This window comes from Grampus griseus (genome assembly GCF_964374135.1).
Source record: "Grampus griseus genome assembly, chromosome: 5".
Taxonomy (NCBI): Eukaryota; Metazoa; Chordata; class Mammalia; order Artiodactyla; family Delphinidae; genus Grampus; species Grampus griseus.
In genome coordinates, this window is record NC_138998.1 from 73,465,845 (window position 1) to 73,487,355 (window position 21,511).

General features: G+C 44.5%; 1 protein-coding gene across 1 annotated transcript in view; it reads left to right on the forward strand.

The window, feature by feature from the left end:
* SLC12A8 (solute carrier family 12 member 8) overlaps positions 1-21,511 on the forward strand; it is a gene marked incomplete at its 3' end in the record, with an annotated part of 128,808 nt that overhangs the window by 27,977 nt on the left and 79,320 nt on the right. Inside the window, 1 exon segment of the mRNA XM_082655597.1 lies at positions 4,428-4,659. Coding sequence (XP_082511723.1) covers positions 4,428-4,659 — 232 coding nt within the window.

A 21,511-nucleotide genomic window follows, 5' to 3' on the forward strand; every position in this document is an offset into this window, starting at 1 on the left:
AAGGTGGTTTAATTTTGGGCTGTTATAGCTTTCCCTTAAAAGTAAGTCTGTTCAGTTTCAAGAATCCTGACTTACAACTTACGTTGCAAATTTCCAGTGACATTACCATCATTTATTTAGCATTAACAAAGTATTTTTATGAAATTCATGGCTAACTACTGTTTCCTTTACATCAGTAGCTAATAATAAAGTAATAATGATAATGCCAATAGCTATTATTTCTCCAACTCTAACTATGAGCCAGGTATTGTTCTAGGACTTTACACGAATTATCTCATTTAATCCTCACAATAACCTTTTTTTTTTTTTTTTTTTTTGCGGTACGTGGGCCTCTCACTGTCGTGGCCTCTCCCGTTGCGGAGCACAGGCTCCAGACACGCAGGCCCAGCGGCCATGGCTCACGGGTCCAGCCGCTCCACGGCATGTGGGATCTTCCCAGACTGGGGCACAAACCCGTGTCCCCTGCATCGGCAGGCGGACTCTCAACCACTGCGCCACCAGGGAAGCCCTAACCTTTTTTTTTTAAGGTGGTTTCTTCTTCTTCTTCTTTTTGTTGCTATTTAAATTATCTTTTTTTTAAATTGAAGTATAGTTGATTTACAATAGTGTGTTAATTTCTGCTGTACAGCCAAATGATTCAGTTGTGTGTGTGTGTGTGTGTGTATACACACATATACACATCCATTCTTCTTTTTTTAATATTCTTTTCCATTATGGTTTATCATAGGATATTGAGTTTAGTTCTTTGTGCTATACAGTAGGACCTTTATCCATTCTGTATATTATAGCTTACATCTGCTAACCCCAGCCTCCCACTCCATCCCTCCCTCAATCACCTCCCCCTTGGCAACCACAAGTCTGTTCTCTATGTCTGTGAGTCTGTTTGTATTTCACAGATAGATTCATTTGTGTCATATTTGAGATTGCACATATAAGTGATATTATTTGTCTTTCTCTTTCTGACTTACTTCTCTTAGTATGGTAACCTCTAAGTCCATCCATGTTGCTGCAAATGGCATTATTTCATTCTTTTTTATGGCTGAGTAGTATTCCATTGTATATATGTACCACATCTTCTTTATCCATTCATGTGTTGATGGACATTTAGGTTGTTTCCATGTCTTGGCTATTGTGAATTGTGCTGCTGTGAACATAGGGGTGCATATATCTTTTTGCATTAGAGTTTTGTCTGGGTATATGCCCAGGAGTGGGATTGCTGGATCATATGGTAATTCTGTTTTTAGTTTTCTGAGGAACCTCCATACTGTTTTCCATAGTGGCTACATCAACTTATATTCCCACCAAGTGTAGGAGGTTTCCCTTTTCTCCACATCCTCTCTAGCATATGTTATTTGTAGAGTTTTTAATGAAGCCCATTCTGACCATTGTGAGGTGGTACTTCATTGTAGTTTTGGTTTGCATTTCTCTAATAATTAGTGATTTGAGCATCTTTTCATGTGCTTATTGGCTATTTGTATATCTTTTTTGGAGAAATGTCTGTTTAGGTCTTCTGCCCATTTTTCGATTGCGTTGTTTGTTTTTTTTGTTGTTGAGTTGTATGAGCTGTTTGTATATTTTGGAAATTAAGCCCTTGTTGGTCGCATTGTTTGCAAATATTTTTTCCCATTCTGTAGGTTGTCTTTTCATTTTGCTTATAGTTTCCTTCGCTGTGCAAAAGCTTGTAAGTTTGATTAGGTCCTGTTTGTTTATTTTTGTTTTTATTTCTGTTGCCTTGGGATACTGACCTAAGAAAACATTTGTATGATTTATGTCAGAGAATGTTTCATCTGTGATCTCTTCTAGGAGTCTTATGGTATCATGTCTTATGTTTAAGTCTTTAAGCCATTTTGAGTTTATTTTTTGTAAGGTGAGAGGGGTTCTAACTTCATTGATTTACATGTGGCTGTCCATCTTTCCCAACAACACTTGCTGAAGAGAGTGTCCTTTTTCCCCTTGTATATTTTTGCCTCCTTTGTTGAAGGTTAATTGAATGTAGGTGTGTGGGTTTATTTCTGGGCTCTCTATTCCTCACAACAACCTTTTGAAGTAAGTACTATTATTATCTGTGTTTCACAGAGGCAGACATGAGCCACAGAGAGGTTGAGACATTTTCCCAAGTCACACAGCTAAGGCTGGGAGCCACAGCATTTGGCCTTAGGTAGTTTGGTTTCATAGGCTATGCTTCTGACCAGTGTGCTCTTGTCACATATCCTCCAGAGCTTTTACTTTTTTTGTTACTGGCATCTTTGGGCTAAAAAGTGATTTTAGGTACAAACCTGAGAGAGGGGCGCTACTGGGGTTACTTCAGTAATCGGTTTGGAAGCTCCAGGTGCAAACAGTCATATTCAAGTTCTGGCATCACCCTCTGCATGTGAGAGACCTCAGACACCTGGGAAAGTGATGCCTGTACAAACGATAATCAGTACTACATTTTTTTATTTTTTATTTTTTTGCGGTACGCGGGCTTCTCACTGTTGTGGCCTCTCCCGTTGCGGAGCACAGGCTCCGGACGCGCAGGCTCAGTGGCCATGGCTCACGGGCTCAGCCGCTCCGCGGAAGGTGGGATCCTCCCGGACCAGGGCATGAACCCATGTCCCCTGCCTCGGCAGGCGGACCCTCAACCACTGCGCCACCAGGGAAGCCCTCCCCTACATTTATTGGGCTTCCCCCCCTCACCCAAATACAAACAGAAATGCCTACTCTAAATTTGGGGAATACCGACAATGATGTTATGTCTATAGCTGCAAAGTGAGCCGATCTCAGTGAAGAATGGAGCCTCCTTGGTGAGCTCCCCTCAAACCCAGAAATTGTATAAGCCTTCTTGTCTTTATATTAACGGACTAGAACTTAATGGTGTCTGCTTCCCGGAGCATTTTTCATACAGTCAACATATCATAAAGTATTTATAGATTGTTTGCAACGTAGTTAGCAAATGCAGGGGATTTTAGAAGGCGCAATCAGCATAAAATTTTTTTAAAGATGTTTGCGTTCTTGGTGTGTGTGTGGGGGACAAACTTATATGCATGAAATAATAATAGAATACAGAGCCAGATAATTAATTGCAAGGTACCAGCAGTAAGCATAGTATTTATTCAAAAACAGGGGATGAGGAAAGGCTTCATGGAAAAGGAGGAACTTGACTGTGGATTGACTAGAGTTTGTTTCCTGAGAGAGCAACAAGTGCAGAGCGACAGTGATGAGAGTGCCCTGCTGGCCCTGGGGAAGGGTAAAGGGACCAACCCGATAAGAGAAGGGGGCTGAGGAACTATGGAAAATGAGGCTGGTTTTATTTTCAAATATTTATTTGAAATTATGTTTCAGGTTTTTTAAGAGGTAGCATCATAACTCTCAGGCAAATATAAAATAAACATGTGCCAAAGGGTTTATTTAGCTCATTAATTAGTGGAGGAGCCAGTAAGATGTTAAGGTTGAGAAGTGAGGTATGGACCCTCGATGGGTACAGATCAAATCCATAAATTCCTAGTTCAGCAATTTCATAAATAAATATAAGGATAAGATTGCTAGGTTAGATACAAAACCGGTTAATGTCTTACAGGACCACAAACCCTAATCTTTTGTGTTGTCTGTTCCACCAGGCAGGAGTTCTGTACATCTCTGCAGGAAGAAAAAAATCCATAAGTTAACATGTAACTTCACTAAGTCTGGGACATTTGATACATTTAAGCAGTAGTAAACAGTGAGTAGAACTAAGTACATTCACTTAGATAGTCCTTGGGTAGCCTTTGTTCCATATGACATTGGAAGGACGTGCTGCCCACCTTTTTTTTTCTTATTTCTGAGTTTTAGGTAATTTAAAAAATAGGGCTTCCCTGGTGGCGCAGTGGTTGAGAGTCCGCCTGCCGATGCAGGGGACACGGGTTCGTGCCCCGGTCCAGGAAGATCCCGCATGCAGCGGAGCGGCTGGGCCCGTGAGCCATGGCCGCTGAGCCTGTGCGTCCGGAGCCTGTGCTCCGCAGCGGGAGAGGCCACAACAGTGAGAGGCCCGCGTACCACAAAAAAAAAAAAATAATAGTAATAGTGACATGCAAAGAAATAGAGAAAAAACTGAGGTTTGCTTCAGTGCCCTTCTAAGGCTTTGAGATGGGACTCCCCCTTGTGCTCATGTTCTCTGTTTAATTCTTCACAGGGGCCTCTATAGGTCTCTTTGGCCCAGAATCCCATCTTCTTCCTTCCATAACCTTTTCACCTTAGTTACCACCGACAATCATTCTCCCCTCTGGATGGTGGGAGAGATGTAGACGAGAAGAAAGAGGGCCCCAGGCAGGACTCCTGACCAGGAAGGGCTCATTTAACCCCCATGATGGTTCCTGGGTGTAGAATTCCGAAGGTGAGCAGGGTCCTCGGTGCCGGGCAGCCCTGCTGCTTTTTTCTCTTGCTGACTCTTCCTACCTCGAATTGCCTGTCAGTGTGTTGCAGGTGCCATGTATATCACTGGCTTCGCTGAATCCATCTCCAATCTGCTGAGCCTCAGGAATCTCTGGGCCGTGCGAGGAATTTCAGTTGCGGTGCTTCTGGCCTTGCTGGGGATCAACCTAGCAGGTGTCAAATGGATAATCCGCCTCCAGCTGCTGCTGCTGCTCCTGCTGGCCGTGTCCACGCTGGACTTTGTGGTGGGCTCTTTCACACACCTGGACCCAGGTAAGCCTTTTGGAGTTCAGCAGTTGGCCTTATGGGGGTCTGCACTGCTTTCTAGATGTTTGTAGGTCTGGGTTTGCAAGACGACCCCCAATAGCCTTTACCTGCAGTGAGTGTGTGCTGTTCCCGAGCAGCTGAGGGGTGTGTCATGGTGCAGTTTCAGAGGTCAGAAAGCCCCTCCTCACATAGACATCTTCACGGGCACATTTCCCATGTTTCTTTTTATTTACTTGCCGTTAAAAAAAAAAAAAAAAAAAGAAAATTTAGATAAAGACCAGAATTAAGTAGAACTGGATTTGACAAAGATCAATTCATGAAAGTGATTATACGCAAGAAATAAATTTGGGAGTAGGGAAGGAAATAGATTTTAATTTTATCTGTCATATTTTATTTCTTTTTAAAAAAAGACTTGATGCAAGCATAACAAATGTTAACAATTGTCATTTCTGGGAGAGTGGGGCAGATATGTGTTTGATTGTCTATAGTTTTCAATATTAAGTTTTTTCAGAACAAAAATATGAATCTATTAACTAAGCTTAAAGAAAGAAAATAAACAGCAGGGTATTCTTTTGTACCATTTGGAAATGGTGTCATATATTGATAATCAATCAATCACTGTTTACTCTAACCCTGGATTTTCTGCAGCCTTGAGGATACATGGCAACTCTAATCCTAAATCCTATGCTTTGACTGAGACGCTATTACCCAAAGTGTCCATAATTTTGTAGCTTTGTGATTTGGGGTGGTTTGGCATCAAAAGTCTTTGTTTCTCTCCAGAGTACGGAACTATTCCTGGGATGCTGTAGGAAAAAGATAACTGCCTGATATTTCACACTTCGGGTACTTTGTCTTTTTATGGCAATAGTGACTAGGCATCTACATTGGAATATGGGCAGAGAAAGGGAGCTGGGGCCACCAGCTGTGTTAACAAAGAAAAAGGAAAGAGATCAAGAGCACAGACCAGCCACCTCTAATGGTGGTGGTGGTGGCGCCGGCCGCTGTATTGGATGAGCACTTCTGTGCCAGACATTTGGGCTAGCACCTCACAGGGCTTATCTCATTGTCATAACCTCATGGGGGAGGAAGAGTTATACCCACTTAACAGATGAGGAAAGCAGGGATTATGTAATTTGTAGTAACGCATGGCAGATCTGCGTGTGAAACTGGATCTGTTTGACTGTAAAGCTGAGCTCTTTCCTGAGGTGGGAACAATGCCACTGTCTTTCTATGATAGCGGCTCTTCTTTTCCCCTTCAAGGCTGCCCCTGGGGTGTGTTCTAAACAGTCTCGTCTTTCATAAAAGTGTTGGTTGCGGGAAGGTGACAGTTCAGTTGGTACACCCTCATCTGGCTTTATTGCTTTTTCATCTATTAAGATTCTTCTCTGGGAAAAGTCACTCATCTGAGCTCCCTGCGTGCCCCCTACCCTCTGGCATCCTGGTCCATCCCCCAGAACCTCCAGACTGCCCCATGATCTAACATCTAAAATGTTAACCCCTGTACATCGGGGAGCCCCCAGGGCCCACTCCAGTGCTAAGGGCCAGTGCAGTGTCCAGCCTGAGCCTTGCAGCTTGCTGGACATTTGGAGCATCTCCACTGGGGGGAAGGAGTGATTTTTTTCCTGGCTTTGCACCACGCTGCAGAGACAGCCCACATCCTGAGAGAGACCTGCTGGCTGTTTGGCCATCAAACTATCAGTGAAGGAGAGAGAGAGAGAGAGAGAGAGAGAGCGAGAGAGAGAGAGAGCGAGAGAGCACTCCAGACTTCACGCCTGGGTCCTTTCCGCCTGCTGACATGGTTGCTGCAAGAGCATAAGTAGTTAAATTGCACGGTGATGCTACCGGCTTCTTGGAAACCTCCGTAGGCTGTCGTATTTGCCTTCTTGATTAGAAGTTTTCTTGGCTGCTCTTCTGACTTACTCCAAATATTTCTCTTTCCTTCTGGTCAGTACATTACCAGGGTGTAGTGCGAAATGAAATTTATTTTCAATTATTCCCATAGTAACTGGCCCCTCTAGAATCTGTTTTTGGTATCACTGGTGTTTTATATGGGCTGCTTTCTTTGCAGTTAAAAATCCAAACTGAAACTAGACCATAAACCTTCAGAATGGGTTTAGCAGAATTATTTCAACTCTTTTAGAAAATGACATACATGTAGACATTTGAAAAAAAAAACTGGAAGAGAGACTGGAAGGAACTAAGCCCAAGTGTTAACAGTGGTCATCTTTCTGCTGAGATTATGGGTGACTGTATTACCTTGTTTCTACTTTTCCTTCCATTAGTTAGTGCTATTTTAAAAAAATAATAATAGACTTCAGTTTTTAGAACAGTTTTGGGTTTATAGAAAATTAGCACGAGTACAGAAGTCCCCATATCCTTTCTCTCTCCTTTCCCTACCCATTTCCCCTATCAAACCTTGCATCAGTGTGATACATTTGTTATAACTGGTGAACCAATAGTAACACATTATTATTAACTAAAATTCATGGCTTAGATGAGGATTCATCCTTTGTGTTGTATAGTTCTATGGGTTTTGACAAATATATAATGATATGTATCCATTGTTACGGTATCATACAGAATAGTTTTAATGCCTTAAAAATTCCTGGGCTCCATATATTTCACCCCCGTTCCCTACCCCTAGTCCCGAACTCCTGGCAACCACTGATCTTTTTATTGCCTCTATAATTTTGCCTTTCCCAGAACGTCATATAGTTGAAATCATACAGCATAGAGCCTTTTCAGCCTGGCTCTTTTTCACTAAGCATTATGCAGTCAAGGTTTCTCCATGTCTTTTGTTTTTGTGTGTGTGTGTGTGTGTGTGTGTGTGTGTGTGTGTGTGTGTGTGCGCCTTGGTAGCTCATATCTTTCTGTTACTGAGTAATATTCCATTGTGTAGGTGTACTACAGTTTGTTTTTTGTTTTTGGTCCATTCACCTATTGAAGGACACTTTTGTTGCTTCCAGCTTTTGGCAATTATGAATAAGACTTCTATAAACATTTGTATACAGGTTTTTAATGAAGATGTAACTTTTAAGCCCATTTGAATAAATACCTAGGAGCATGGTTGCTAGATCGTATGATAAGACTATATTTGCCTTTGTAAGAAACTGCCAAACTGTCTTCCAAAGTAGCTGTACTGTTTTGCATTCCCATTAGCAACAAATGAGAGTTCCTGTTGCTCCACATCCTCGTCAGCATTTGGTGGTGTCAGTTTCTTGGATCTTAGCCGTTCTGATAGGGGCATAGTGATATCTCATTGTTACTTTAATTTGTAATTCCCTAGGATATATGATATGAGCATGTTTTCATATGCTTATTTGACATCTGTATATCATTTTGGGTGAGGTCCCATTTTTTAATTGGGTTGTCCTCTTATTGTTGAGTTTTAAGAAGTCTTTATATTTTGGATATAAGCCCTTTATCAGATATATGTTTTACAAATATTTTTCACAGTCCGTGGCTTGTCTTTTCATTCTTTTAGCAGAGCCTTTTGCAGAGCAGAAGTTTCTAATTGTAATGAAGTCTAACACCAGTTTTTTTCTTTCTTGGATTATGCTCTTGCTGGTGTACCTAAAAACTCACTACTAAACCCCAAATCACCTAGATTTTCTTCTATGTTATCTTCTAGAAGGTTTATAATTTTGCGTTTTACATTTAGGTCTATGATCCATTTTGAGTTAATTTTTGTGGAAAATATATGGTGAATATCTAGATTTTGTTTTTTTTTTTTTTGGCATGTGGACGTTCAGTCGTTCCAGCACCGTTTGTTAAAAAGACTATCCTGTTTTCATTGAATTGCCTTTGCTCCTTTGTCAAAGATCAGTTACCTGTATTTGTGTGAGTCTATTTCTGGGCTCTTTGTTCTGTTTTATTGCTCTATTTATCTATTCTCCAGTACCACTCTTTTATGATTATTATAGCTTTATAGTGAGTCTTAGAGGTGGGTAGTGTCAGTCCTCCAACTTTGTCCTTTTTCACTAGTGTTATTTTTAAGGTCAGGAAAAAAAGTTTTTGAAATACTTTTAAGTCTAACTTTATTCCTTTCCCTTTCCTTAAATATAAATGACTTTAAAGATCCAAACAATCTTAAATGTATAAAGTAAAAATGTAGGAAGTGAAAAAAAAAACAAACCCTCCATTTCCCCACTTCTACTCTCCAGAGGGAGATTGGTAGGTATTCATTGCTATTGCTTTTGAACAGATTACCCCCAAATTTAGTGGCACAGAACAACAATAAACACTTATTATTTCTTGCCTTTTCTGTGGGCCAGGAATTTGGGTATAGCTTGGTCAATGGTTCTGGCTCAGGGCTTCTCATGATGTTCAGGGGCTGCGGACATATGAAGGCTTAACTGGAGCTGGTGGATCTGACTGCAAGTTTTATTGGTTGTTGGCAGGAGGCTTCAGTTCCTCTCCATGTGGTCCTTTCCAGAGAGCTGCTTAAGTGTCCTCAAGTCATGGGGTGACCGGATTCCTCAAGAACAAATGAGAGAGTGAGAGAGCGAGGGAGGGAGGGAGGGAGGCGAGGGGTGGGGGGGGGGAGAGAGAGAGAGAATGCGTTATCCTTTTTATGATCTAGCCTCAGAAATCACATAGCAGCACTTTTACCACAAGCTGTTTGTTAGAAATGAGTTACTTAGGCCCTCATTCAAAGAGAGGGGATTTAGTTTCCACCTTTTGAATGGAGAAGTATCAAAGAATTTGCAGACACATTTCAAAACCACAACAGTTAATTTTAAAATCAGGAAACAAATTAAATACACTTGTCAAATTTTAGTTTTTCTTTTATTTCAAAGACAACATTAATGTTTTTATGTTGTAAAAAATTTTTTTAAATTTGAAATATAAAGCAAAAAGTGAAAGCTCTTTCCCCTTGCTCCATTTCCACACTGCCATCCCCAGAGGGAGATTGGTGAACATCCTTCCAGTCTATTTTCTATACATGTACAAGCACATACGCACATGTGCACATACATAAATGTATAAACATAGTTCTTTGTAAAAATGTAATTCTACATTGTCTTGCTGCTCCTTCTCTCCCAACCAATAATGTATCCTGGACACCCTGCAATGTCAGTACATTTAGGATTCCCTCATTTTTTTTTAATGCCTGCCTAGTCTTCCATATTCCGTATAAAACATTAATTTATTGATGGATACTTAGGTTTTTCCAGTGTGTTGTTGTTACAAGTTGCTGACGTGAATATCCTTGTGCAAAATTTGAAGGACTGTTTCTGGAGGATCAAGGCTTATCAGTAGAACTCATAGGACATCGATCAAGCACGTTTAAAATTTTTTTGGGTTCTACCAAATGGCCTTGAAATAATATTTTTCCACTCTGAACTCCCAGTACCCGTATGTTAAGAGTTATTGATTCCCCAAACCCTTGACAGTATTGGATATGTTCAATCTTTTAAATGTCTGCCATGTGATGGGCACAAATGGTGATCTTCTTAAAAATTTGCTTTTCTTAAATCATTAATGAGGGTAATATTATTCATATTTTTATTGCCACTTGTATTTATTTTTCTTTGAATTGTCTGTACTCTTTCCCTATTTTTCCTTTAGGTTTTCTTACTTTTTAATGATTTATAGCTCTTCTACCTTAGCAATTAATTTAACATAAAACAGATATTTGTTTGGCTTTATATCAGTCTAGACAATGTTTGTTATAGATGTTGAAAAAATTTTCCTAACATGTCACTTGTTCTTTTAAAATTAATTTTTTTATGTAGTAAAGTAATACGGCTAGTAAAAATACTAATTTTTGAGTCATATCGTGTACTCTGATTGCTTTCTTTTTGTATATTTTCCAGCTTTTCCTAAAATTAAATTTACTCCATGTATTAGTTTCATAAAGCTGCTTTAACAAATTACCACAAACTTAGTGACTTAAAACAGTAGATGTTTATTCCCTCACAGTTTTGGAGGCTCAGAGTCTGAAATCAAGGTGTTGGCAGGGCCGCATTCCCTTCAAAGCCTGTGGAGACTGCTTCCTTGTCTCTTCTGGCTTCTGATGGCTCCAGGAGTTCCTTGGCTTGTGGCTGCCTCACTCCAGTCTCTGCCTCTGTCTTCACGTGGCCTTCTCCTCCTCTTATTCTCCTCTGTGTGTATCTTATAAGGAAAACTTGTCACTGGAAATGGGTCCAACTTGGATAATCCAGGATAATCTCATCTCAAGAGCCTTAATTATATCTGCATAGACCTTTTTTTCTTTCCATATAAGCTCACATTCACAGATTCCCAGCATTAGGACGTGGGCATATCTTTTGGGGGTCCACCAGTCAACCCACTACATTCCATTTTTTTCATTTGCTTTCTTTTCTAGGTGATTATCGCTATTCTAAAAAATTCTCTGTAGAGCTTTCAAATACTTATAGGCATTTTCCTCAGTGCTCCCTATGTTATGTTTTCTCTTGGAGACTCCCTCCTCATTGTCCTTCTCCTGGATGGACAGTCTCGGGCCTGATCACAGCTGTTATACTGGTACTTGCCTTCCCTGCTCCCTGGTGTTGGTCCCTGTTGTCTGGATCCCAGATCATCCTCTTCTGTCTACAATGGAATATGTCACTTTTCCACTTTCACATGTTATTGGTAGGAGATATAAAAATGTAGGCTGAAAATCATTTTCCCTTATGTAATATTGTGATTTATAATAAGATATGTATGTATTTGGTCTTCATCCGTTCCTGGCATAGAGCTCCTAAAAACCTTAGAATTTCCAGTGATGAGAACTATAAGGTATCTTTTTTTATGTTAATGAGGTGACTTTTGGAAAGCACCTCAGGATGGGGGCTGCTTGCCAGTGGAGCCAACATTGTGATCTGGGGGTTGGAACTTTCAGGCCCCCCCTCCCCCACCTCAGGGGAGAGAAGAGTGGTTGGAGATTGAGTTCAAACGCCAGTGACCAGTGATCTAATCAGTCGTGCCTGTGTAGCGAAGCCTCCGTAAAAACCTTAAAGGACTGGGTGTGAAGAGCTTCTGGGTTGGCAAACACATGGAGATGAGGAGACAGTAGCTTTCAGAGAGCACAGAAGCTCCGTACCTTGCCCTGTGCGTCTCTTCCATCTGACTGTTCTTGAGTTATATCCCTTTGTAGTAAACCGGTGATCTACTAAGAAACATGTTTCTCTGAGTTCTGTGAGCCACTCTAGCAAACTAACTGAACCCAAGGAAGGGATCTTTGAAACCTCCAATAGCCTGTGGGTCAGAAGCACAGGTGACAGACAGCCTGGACTTGTGAGTGCCATCTGAAGGGGAGGGGACAGTCTTGTAGGATGGAGCCCTTAGTTGTGGGATCTGATGCTGTCTCCAGGTAGATAGTGTCAGAATTAAGTTGAATTGTGGGAGACCACGCTGAATTGCCAGAGGATTGCTTGCTGTGGGGAAATAAACATGAATCATGAATTTTGAAGTCACTGTTGCTCTACCTTCTACCATTCAGCAGCATCTAGGAGTTTAGTGCCATTCTGATTTCTCCTCTGGGTAGGTAACCTGTTTCTTCTCCTCAAAGCGCTTAAGATCTTCCCTTTACCCTGAGATTTAAAATTGCATAATGAAATTTTTTATTAATTGGACCAAGCACTTTCCATTTGGAATTTTCAGTGATTTCTGGGACAGTTTCTTCTTTGTTTTCTCTGGCTTTGTTTTTTAAAATTTTCTTGAATTCTGGCTTGTTGGATAGATATTGGAGCGCGTGGTTTGAACCTTCTGTTATCATTATATTTCTAATCTTTCTTCTATAGTTTATTCCTTTTTTTCCACCCTACTTTATGGGAGAATTCCTCACCTTTACTTACAACCTTTTAACTGAATTTTTTATTTTGGCTATCCTTAATTTCCAAGAGCTCTTTGTTGTTCTCTGTTAATTTTAAAATCATATCCTGTTCTTGTTTTATGGTTATAATATCTCCTTTTGACTCTTTCAACCTATAAATTATAGGGGTTTTATTTTCTTTTGAAATTTTGTTCTCCTCTCTATATCACCTGTTTTTTTTCCAGGCTTCTTTGTTTTTGTTAGATCCTGTTTTGTTTTCTGAGTTAATTGCTGCAAGCTTTCTCCAAAGGTCTCTTACAGTCCTTGGTCGTTCCTTCATTTTTAAGAAAGAGGCCCTGAAAGGCTGATTCGAAGTTCTACGTGCAGAGTGGGTGGCGGTTGGCAGGAGGGCATCACTGTGGGGTGATGCTGTGGCAAAGTGGACTCTTTCATCAGAAGTCTCCCAAGTGTCAGTTTCTGTAGGTCTTTCCTCTGGTGCAGTTCATATTCTCCAGAAAGTTCTCCAGTCTCCTGCCAGGGGCACGCCTGGCTGCCACAGTCCTGAGAGCAGGGTGGAGGTGGGGGACAGTGCTGGGGGCCTCATGTTCGGGATGCACACTTTCCTTTAGTCTGGTGTTTTTCACCTGGCACGTCCTCCCCTCCACTCAAACCACTGTGCCGTATCTCATCCTTACATCTCAAGCCTCTGTGTCATATCTCTTATATCATCTCCAAGCTTCCCCTGAGAGTGGATATTCTCATCACCTCCATTTCCTCACCTCCTGACTCCTTAGCCTGCAGGCAGGCAGCTCGGGGCCTCTTCCTTTCCCACCTCCTCGCCTGTTTCTTCCAAAACATGCATCATTGCACAAGGCTCTGTGGAGACACAGAGCTCCATTACTGTAAAAAGCTAAACAGCATGACGACTTAATTTAAACAAGGTACTGTCAAGCATTTGCTTGGCTTAAAGTTCCTACAATACCGTTTTCTTGGATTATATTTTCATTTATGTGAGATGAGTGTCATGCCAAAACGATTTTATTGCTGGAGAAGTCAGGCCGATAGAGAGAAAATACGTTTTAGAAAATAAAGTGACATGTGGCACATTTTAATTCTTTGTTCTACATTTAAAAATGAAATGGTGCATCTCCAAGCCTCACTTTTTGGCTCTCTAGGAAGACTGCTGCCTGGCCCAGCTCTTCAGTACCCTCCACTCCCACGCCCATGTTGTACACGCCGGTCTGCCTTGGCCACCTCCACTGGGGTGGCTTGCTGGGCAGTGCACAGCCGTGGCCAGCACGGCTTCCCTCGTGCTGAGCCGGCAGGTGGGAGCTGGTTCTGCCTGGTGAGGGAGGGGGCTTGTGCTTGCTTGTAAGAAGGCCAGGGCCACAGCTCAGGAGCTATAAAAGGAGTGGGTCCAACATGCCTGACTCTGCTGTCTGTGAAATTTCCCAAATCCAGAACCTCTCGATCCCCAAATCCAGAACCTTTAGCTCTTTCTTATTCTTGACCCCTTTCGCACCATTGACAGCTGTCTCAGTCTATTCAACTGCTGTAACAAAGTACCGTAGACTGGGCGGCTTATAAATACCAGATATTTATTTCTCACAGTTTCAGAGCTGGAAGTCCAAGGCACCGGCAGATTTGATGTGTGGCGCAGGCGTGCTTCCTGCTTCGTAGACAGCTGTCTTCTCACTGTGTCCTCGCATGGAGGAAGGGTGAGGAAGCCCTTTGGGGTCTCTTTTATAAGGGCATTGATCCCATTCATGAGGATTCCACCTTCGTGAACTAATCACCTCCCAGAGGCCTCGCCTCCAATGCCATCACGTTGAGGGTTAGGTTTCAACATGTGAATTTGGAGGTGGGGAGACACAGACCTTCAGTCTTCCTTTCTTCTAGGACACAGCACTGTCTTGGCTCTCCTTTTAGTCTTCCTGTCCCCTGATGTGGGCAGGGGGCCCAGGGTCAGTCCTCTGCCGTCAGTATTTCTCTCTGTGCTCTCTCCTTCAGAGAGCCTTCCGCCATCACTGACGCTCAGGTGGCTCTCACCTGCTTCTCCAGCTTCCTTGAACTCAGCTCCCGTAGCACCAGCTCCTAGTGGATCACTACCTGGATGTCTGAACGTCACCTTGAATTAGAGACAAGCAAGACTGAACTACTCAGTATCTTTCTCTTCCCTTTATTTATTGTCTCCTCCTCACCCTCTCCCCCCACAAAAAACAATAAGCAAATAATTAGCTTATCTTCTGAATTTCCCCAAGCCTGGAAAGCTTGGTGTTAACTTTTATATCTCTGTCTAGCTTAAATCCTCCTATCTTTTTCAATCCCACAGCTCTCACCTTAGATCAGCAGATATCATTTCTTACGTGGGCCACTTAGATGATTTGCAAATCTAACTTGATCCCTCCAGAACCTTCCCACCATCTCCTATAGGCAACCAACATCTCCTATGTACTGAAGCCAGATTACTTTTCCTAAAACAGTGCTTTGCTTATGTTGCTCCCCGGCTTAAACATCTCCAGTAGTTTTCTATGGACTATAGGACAAAACCCAAACCCGTTTGGTTTTCATTCAGTAAGCTTCATTATTTCATTCAGTAAGTGCTAAATTACTTATTTGGTTGTATCTCCAGCTTGGCACCTCTCTGAACCCTCTTCTTCCCCAGAATATGTCTACTCACTGGTTTATAAATACATATGAATGCACCTCTGTTTCTATTTCTGGAATTTTCTTTACCATGCTCTATTTAACCTACGTTCTTGCTCTTGGATGAAATAGTAGGGGAGAAGGTACAAGCAGATGACACGGTCTAAAATCTAGGAGCCTCTGTGTGGCCTGAGCAATGTCAGATGTTCTGAGCCTCGGTTTTCTCATCGGTGAAAATGAGGATAAAAGTAATGTTTACATCTCCAGGTTACCTTCCTGCCCAGCTCAGTGCGGCGGCCAGGCCCGGGGAGTTCAGTTGAGGTAAGAGGCTGCAGCAGTCTGCTCAGACCTCCCGGGATGTTCATGAGGGCATTTGAGACTCTGGTTCCTCATTAAAATTTTTTAAATATACTGATGAAGTACTTCAACTCTACAGGAAATAATATAACAGATACTTATCTATCCACACCCCAAACTTCATGGATAATATTTTGCCAGTTTTGCTTCAGATCTCTATTAAAAATAAAAATAAATGAAGCATTACAGACATAGTTTAAGCTGCACTTTTAACCACTCCCTCTTCTCCCCAGGCGACCACTATCCTGAAGCTGATGTATGTCCTGGCTGTACGTTTTAATTTTTCCACCGTATGTAGACAGTTGATTTCTACTATTGTTTAGTGTTTGTTGTATACATTTAATCATACTGCATGGATCCTTTCATTGGATAAATATTTGAATGGTAGATGCATGAATTATCTTGTAGTTTGCTTTTCTCAGCCAACATGTTTTTGAGATTTATCCATGTTATGACATGTGTCATTTCATTTAGTTTAATTGCTCACAGTGTCATGGGAGACTCAGACGAGTAAACCGTTACTGAGCAGTGGCAAGTAATATGACAGGGGTTTACACAGGGAACCTGGGAGCTTCTGGGGGTGGGGTGAGGCTCTCAACCCAGCCTGAGAGTCAGGAAAGGAGATTCCCTCCGAGCTGAGTGTTGAGGGGAGACAGGATTTAGCCAGCAGAAGAAGAGAAGGAAGCACATCTTGCAAGAAGGGCAGCTTATACAAAGACCTAAGAGGGTTATATGTTATTAAACAGTGAGAGTGCTCAGGGTGTGAGGAGAGGCAGAACCAGCTCACGGAAGGCCTTGTCTGCCAAGCTAAGGGACTTGGGGTTTATCTGTTTTTTCTTTTTCTTTTTTAAAATTTTTGGCTGCATTGGGTCTTCATTGCTGCACATGGGCTTTCTCTAATTGTGGCGAGCGGGGGCTACTCTTCGTTGTTGTGCGCGGGCTTCTCGTTGCGGTGGCTTCTCTTGTTGCGGAGCGCGAGCTCTAGGCACGCGGTCTTCAGTATTTGCAGCACGCGGGCTCAGTAGTTGTGGCTCACGGGCTCTAGAGCGCAGGCTCAGTAGTTGTGGCGCACGGGCTTAGTTGCTCCACGGCATGTGGGATCTTCCCGGACCAGGTCCCGAACCCATACCCTCTGCATTTGCAGGCGGATTCTTAACCACTGCGCCACCAGGCAAGCCCAAAATGTGTGTTCTTTATGCAAGAATACACCCCAGAAACTCTTCAGGTGACTGTTCCCTGTTCCACTCAGGGTGTAATGAACACATAAATGCTTTGGCTGTTCTCTGGAACTCGCTGTCGGCTTGCACTTGTGGCCACTGAGAAGAGACTTGGGACCTTCCTGGGAAGCACAGTGCCTGGCATTTAGCAGACGCTGAGTAAATATTTGTGCAGGAATGAGCACACTGAGTGCAAGATGGTGATGCCACACTGCAGCCTCTTCTGCCCCAGCATATGAAGATGGCTCGTCTGCGGACACCCTCACTCTGGAACATCTGCCCGGGGGCCCCCTTTCCTGGGGCCCCATTCTCCTCCTGAGATGAAGACAGTGGCCCAGCTGCCACCATGACCCTGTAGCATCATCCTCCCGCCTGGGCAGCTTCCCGAGCCTTCCTTGTGGGCTTCTCTCCCTCCATGTGCGACGGCATCTCTGCAGGGCTGCGTGGCTTTGCTGGGAAGGGTTTTCCAGGCACCGCTGAGGAAGGCCTGCCTGGAGGGGCCCTGCAGTGCCCAGGATGGCCTCTGTGTGGAGTCGTGATTCTGGCTGTTTGTTTTCTGGCCTCTGAGGGCTGGGGAGCCTTGTCCCAGGGCAGCTCCCTCAGCCTTTCCTCTCTGCCCACAGAGGGACTAGGAGGAAACCTGGACTTCTTCATGCAGAATGGTTTGTGGAGTCCTGGCATCTGCATTTTACTTATGAGGTGGTGCCTTATACATACCATCTCATGTAACCCTCACAGGTGACCCTGTGAGGGAGGCTGGGCAGGCTTATTTTCTCCATCTCAGATGCAGGAACAGCGGCCCCGAGAGGTGAAGTAATTTCCAAGAACCCAGGCCTTGGTACCCAGCCCCTTTCCTGGTCCAGCAGAGAGGGAACAATGTCTTCTCAGCCCTGCTGATGAGCTCTTTAAATGAGGGCCCCGGCCTCTGTCCCTGAGGTTCTCGACCCTGCCTGCACATTAGAAGCGCCAGGGAAGCCTCAGGGAAAAAAAGAATCCCAGGCCTCACGCCAGACCAAGTGGATCAGCATCACTGGGGCGGGGCCTCTTGGTCTGTATCTTTCAAGTGTTCTCGATAATTCCATGTGCAGCCAAGGTTAAGAGCCCTGGTCACGTAGGCCTCTTTGACTCAGGCTCAGTGGAGTAAAAACCAAACAGGATGGGCCAAGCACCTCACTGCTCAGGCTGGCAGAGTCCTGGAGACCCGACTGAAGAACTCACTCTTAGCCCCTGAAGGCGAGGGCCTTCTCCTCTTTCCTCTTTGTTTCTCACTTGACCAGCAGTCAGCCAAGGGCCATACATGTGGCAGAACCTGCTTCTTTGTGTGCATGGATGTAATGAGCGCCAGCTCTGTGTCAGATGCTTCACACAGACTATTCTATTTTATTCTTGAAACAGCCTAGTACTGTGGGTGAGGTGGCTATTCCCATTTTACAGACAAGGAAGTTGAAGTCCTGAGAGGTTATGCGACTTTCCTGAGATTGCAAAGTCAGTGGCTCAGCTAAACTATGGACCCAGAACTCTGGGCTCCAAAGTGCTATTCCATGGTGCTTCCAGTTACTTCCTGGCTCTGGGCATACCCTCGGAGGAAGGTGGTGGAATTGTTCTCCTCCACCAAGAATTCTCTACTGCTCCCCTTCTCCTGCAGTTCAAGGGGGTCTGACACCCTGTCAACCTCTGTGGGCCCTCTCCTGCCTGCTCAGAACTATGAGGACTCAGGGCTTCCCTGGCGGCGCAGCGGTTAAGAATCCACCTGCCAATGCAGGGGACACGGGTTCGAGCCCTGGTCCGGGAAGATCCCACATGCCGCGGAGCAACTAAGCCACAACTACTGAGCCTGCACTCTAGAGCCTGTGAGCCACAACTACTGAAGCCTGTGCACCTAGAGCCCATGCTCCACAACAAGAAAAGCCACCACAGTGAGAAGCCCGCGCACCACAACGAAGAGTAGCCCCTGCTCGCTGGCAGCTAGAGAAAGCCCGCATGCAGCAACGAAGACACAACGCAGCCATAAATAAATAAATTAATTAATTAATTGATTAATTAAAAAAAGAACTATGGGGGCTCAGAGCTTGCCGGGGAAGCAGGAGACTGTGGAGGTAGAGGACTGTGAGGCGAGTTCAGGAGCTGGAACTAGGTACTGCAGTGGCTAAAACGTGGTTCCCACATGCCACCAGGGACAGAGGCAGCAGGAGCTAGCTGACCAGGACGGATTTCAAGGCAGGACGCTCACCTCTGATCCTCAGGCACCGCCCCTCTCCCTGGAGAGCATGGGCTGAGGCTCGTCTGGGAGCCCGGACGCTCAGCCCTCTGCCCTCCACATTGTCGGCCTCAGATGACCTGACCCTAGCATGGGCGGGAATTTCCGCCACTTTCTTAGGTGACTCCTTGGGAAGTTGTGTTAGTTCAGAAATGTACGAGGACCACAGGGCTCCTGGTGGGGGCATCAGACTGTCTCCTGGAATTTGCGGCCCTAGAGGGATGGGAAGCAGCAAGTGGCATCTTAAGCCCTTTAGATTGCTCCTGCTCTCTTCTTTTTCTTACTCACCGTCCCTTTCTGACTCCTTTTTTTTCCTCCCTCATTTTCTCACTTCCTCCTCTGATCCCCTTCCTTCCTTCCCTCTACCTCTATCCATGGCTGGATCCTTGGTATGAGCTACAGTATGGGGCTTTCTGGCCCAGCCTGGGGTCCTTATTACTGCCCTAATCTCTCTCTGTAAAACACAGATTTTGCCGTCATGGATAGAAGTCAGTTACTGTCTAGTTAGTGACACTCTCTGTTGCAGACTGGTAATGAGCAGGCTTTTGGAGGATCCAGAATTGGGCAGTGTTGATGGTTTAGTCTTGAAAAATTTATTCACCACGGGCAGCCTGCCAGTCTTCTGTGACAGGACATGTTCTTGGGACCGGAAAGTGGACCTGCATCTGGAAGCCCCAGCTTGTGCTAAGGGAAAAAGGTGAAACCTGGGAGAGGGGGCTGGGCAGGGTGATCTTCTGCCCACTCCCCTACTCAAGCCCTCTGTTTGCTTTGCTTGTCATGACATTGTCTCATGGTGGGATCAATGTCTGCTGGTGGGATCTGCGCTGGGATTGCAGAGGCTTCCCTGGAGGCCCCCGAGGCATGCAAGGTGCCAGGGGCACCCCCAAGTGGCTGTCACAACACTAGGGCCCCTGAGATAGAGGTTCCTCTTAACCTGCTTTGTGCCCATGCCCCGGCTCAGGGCTTTACACCAGTGGTGCTCCATACGTGTGTTGGGTGAATGAATGAAAAATGAATCAGATGGGCTGACTGGGCAAGGGAAGGCTCTGGAACGTAACTGGAGGTGTGGAAAGTCCGGCCCCTTCATCTCTTATCTGCAGTCGCCTGGGAGACGGATACTCCCCAGGCCTCCCTTCAGAGAGGCGCCGGCCTTCCTGTTTTGGCCCTGGTTCTCAGGTATTCTGTCTGCACAGGCTGCAGCTGGCGGGAGGAACCACAATGCCTGTGTGGAGTGCCCAGCCCAGGGCAGGGTCAGGTTCAAGTTCAGTCAGACGGTCTTGGGAAGGAGGAAGGAAGGAAGGGTTGCAGCCGAGAAGAAACTGTGGCTTTGAAAGTTTTCCTCCTGGATTTTTGTTTGCAGTGAGTAGAGATGCTTACTTAGGTAGACATTAACTACTTGACAAAAATGTGTGGATGAATTACTTGTAAAATCAAAGTGCAGGTCTCACCTGCAGCGGGTCAGCAGGGTTAGTTCTGTCTGGGAATGCCTGCCTGCCTGCTGGAAGGACACCACAGCCTCCGATAATAAGAGCTCTGTGTCCCTTAAAACCTTTTTTTATTTTTGTTTTTCAGAAAAGCACATGTGCTTCATAGTACACATATCCCCTGAGTATGTGTGTCCAGATGGCTGGGACAGGAGTCTCCTGACCCGTTTTTTCCAACTGTGCAGGTTTGACAGCAAGACCAGGGATCTGGCGATGTTGGCCAGAAATTCCAGCAGGTCATCTGGAATCTGGTTGGGGATTTGCTGATGTGAAACACACATGGACAGTCAGGTGCACAACAGATGAGTCAAAGAGCAGAGCCAACTTGACCTTGAACACGATCTTCCTTTGCTCCCGAACCACATACCAAGCAAGGCAAATTTAGGGAGACCAGAATATGCGTTCCTATTTGTTACAAAATAGACAATTGTTTCTCATCAGGCTTTTCCAATTATAGCACATAGGATTGCAGTGACCTCATTTTTGACCAATGGCCAATGCATTCAACTGTCTGGTGGAATAATCTATTAACTGGGCACCTGCCAGTTGTCTGCAGTAGGAACTAGTTTAGGCATATGTTTTAAAAAGTGATAACATTGTTACAGGCCCTGCCTAGACATGGGGATGGAAGCCTGTGCAGGTCAGCACCAGCTCCAAAGTCAGTTTTGGAAGATGGGTTGTGTTTTCAGAAGACTCACTGCCCTGTGACTGACCTCCCTTCCGCCCTGAAATAATGGTTTCATATTTAAGGGTAAACCGACATGCACTGAGGATTCCAGAACTCGGGAATGTTGCGTGGTGTGCCTGATTCTGTGGGTGAGAAAACGGGCACAGAGAGGTTACCTGGCCTTGCCTGAGTCACACAGAGCTGCAGTTGGAACCCAGTTCTCCCAACTCCCAGTCCAGTGCTGTTTGCCCCAGACCCCACTGTGGCCCTGAGTCCTGTGTGTTTACAGGGAGTCATCTCTCACACCTGTGTGTTGGCTCTGCTGAGAGGAGGCCCTTCATGATGCCAGTTGGTGAAGGAGGCAGTGGTGCTGTTTGGACAGCTCACCTGCAAGTTAAGTCTGCCACTTTTACCACGTCTCAGTCCTGAGTGTGAGAAGGCTTAGACAAGTTGTTACAAACACCAACTGCT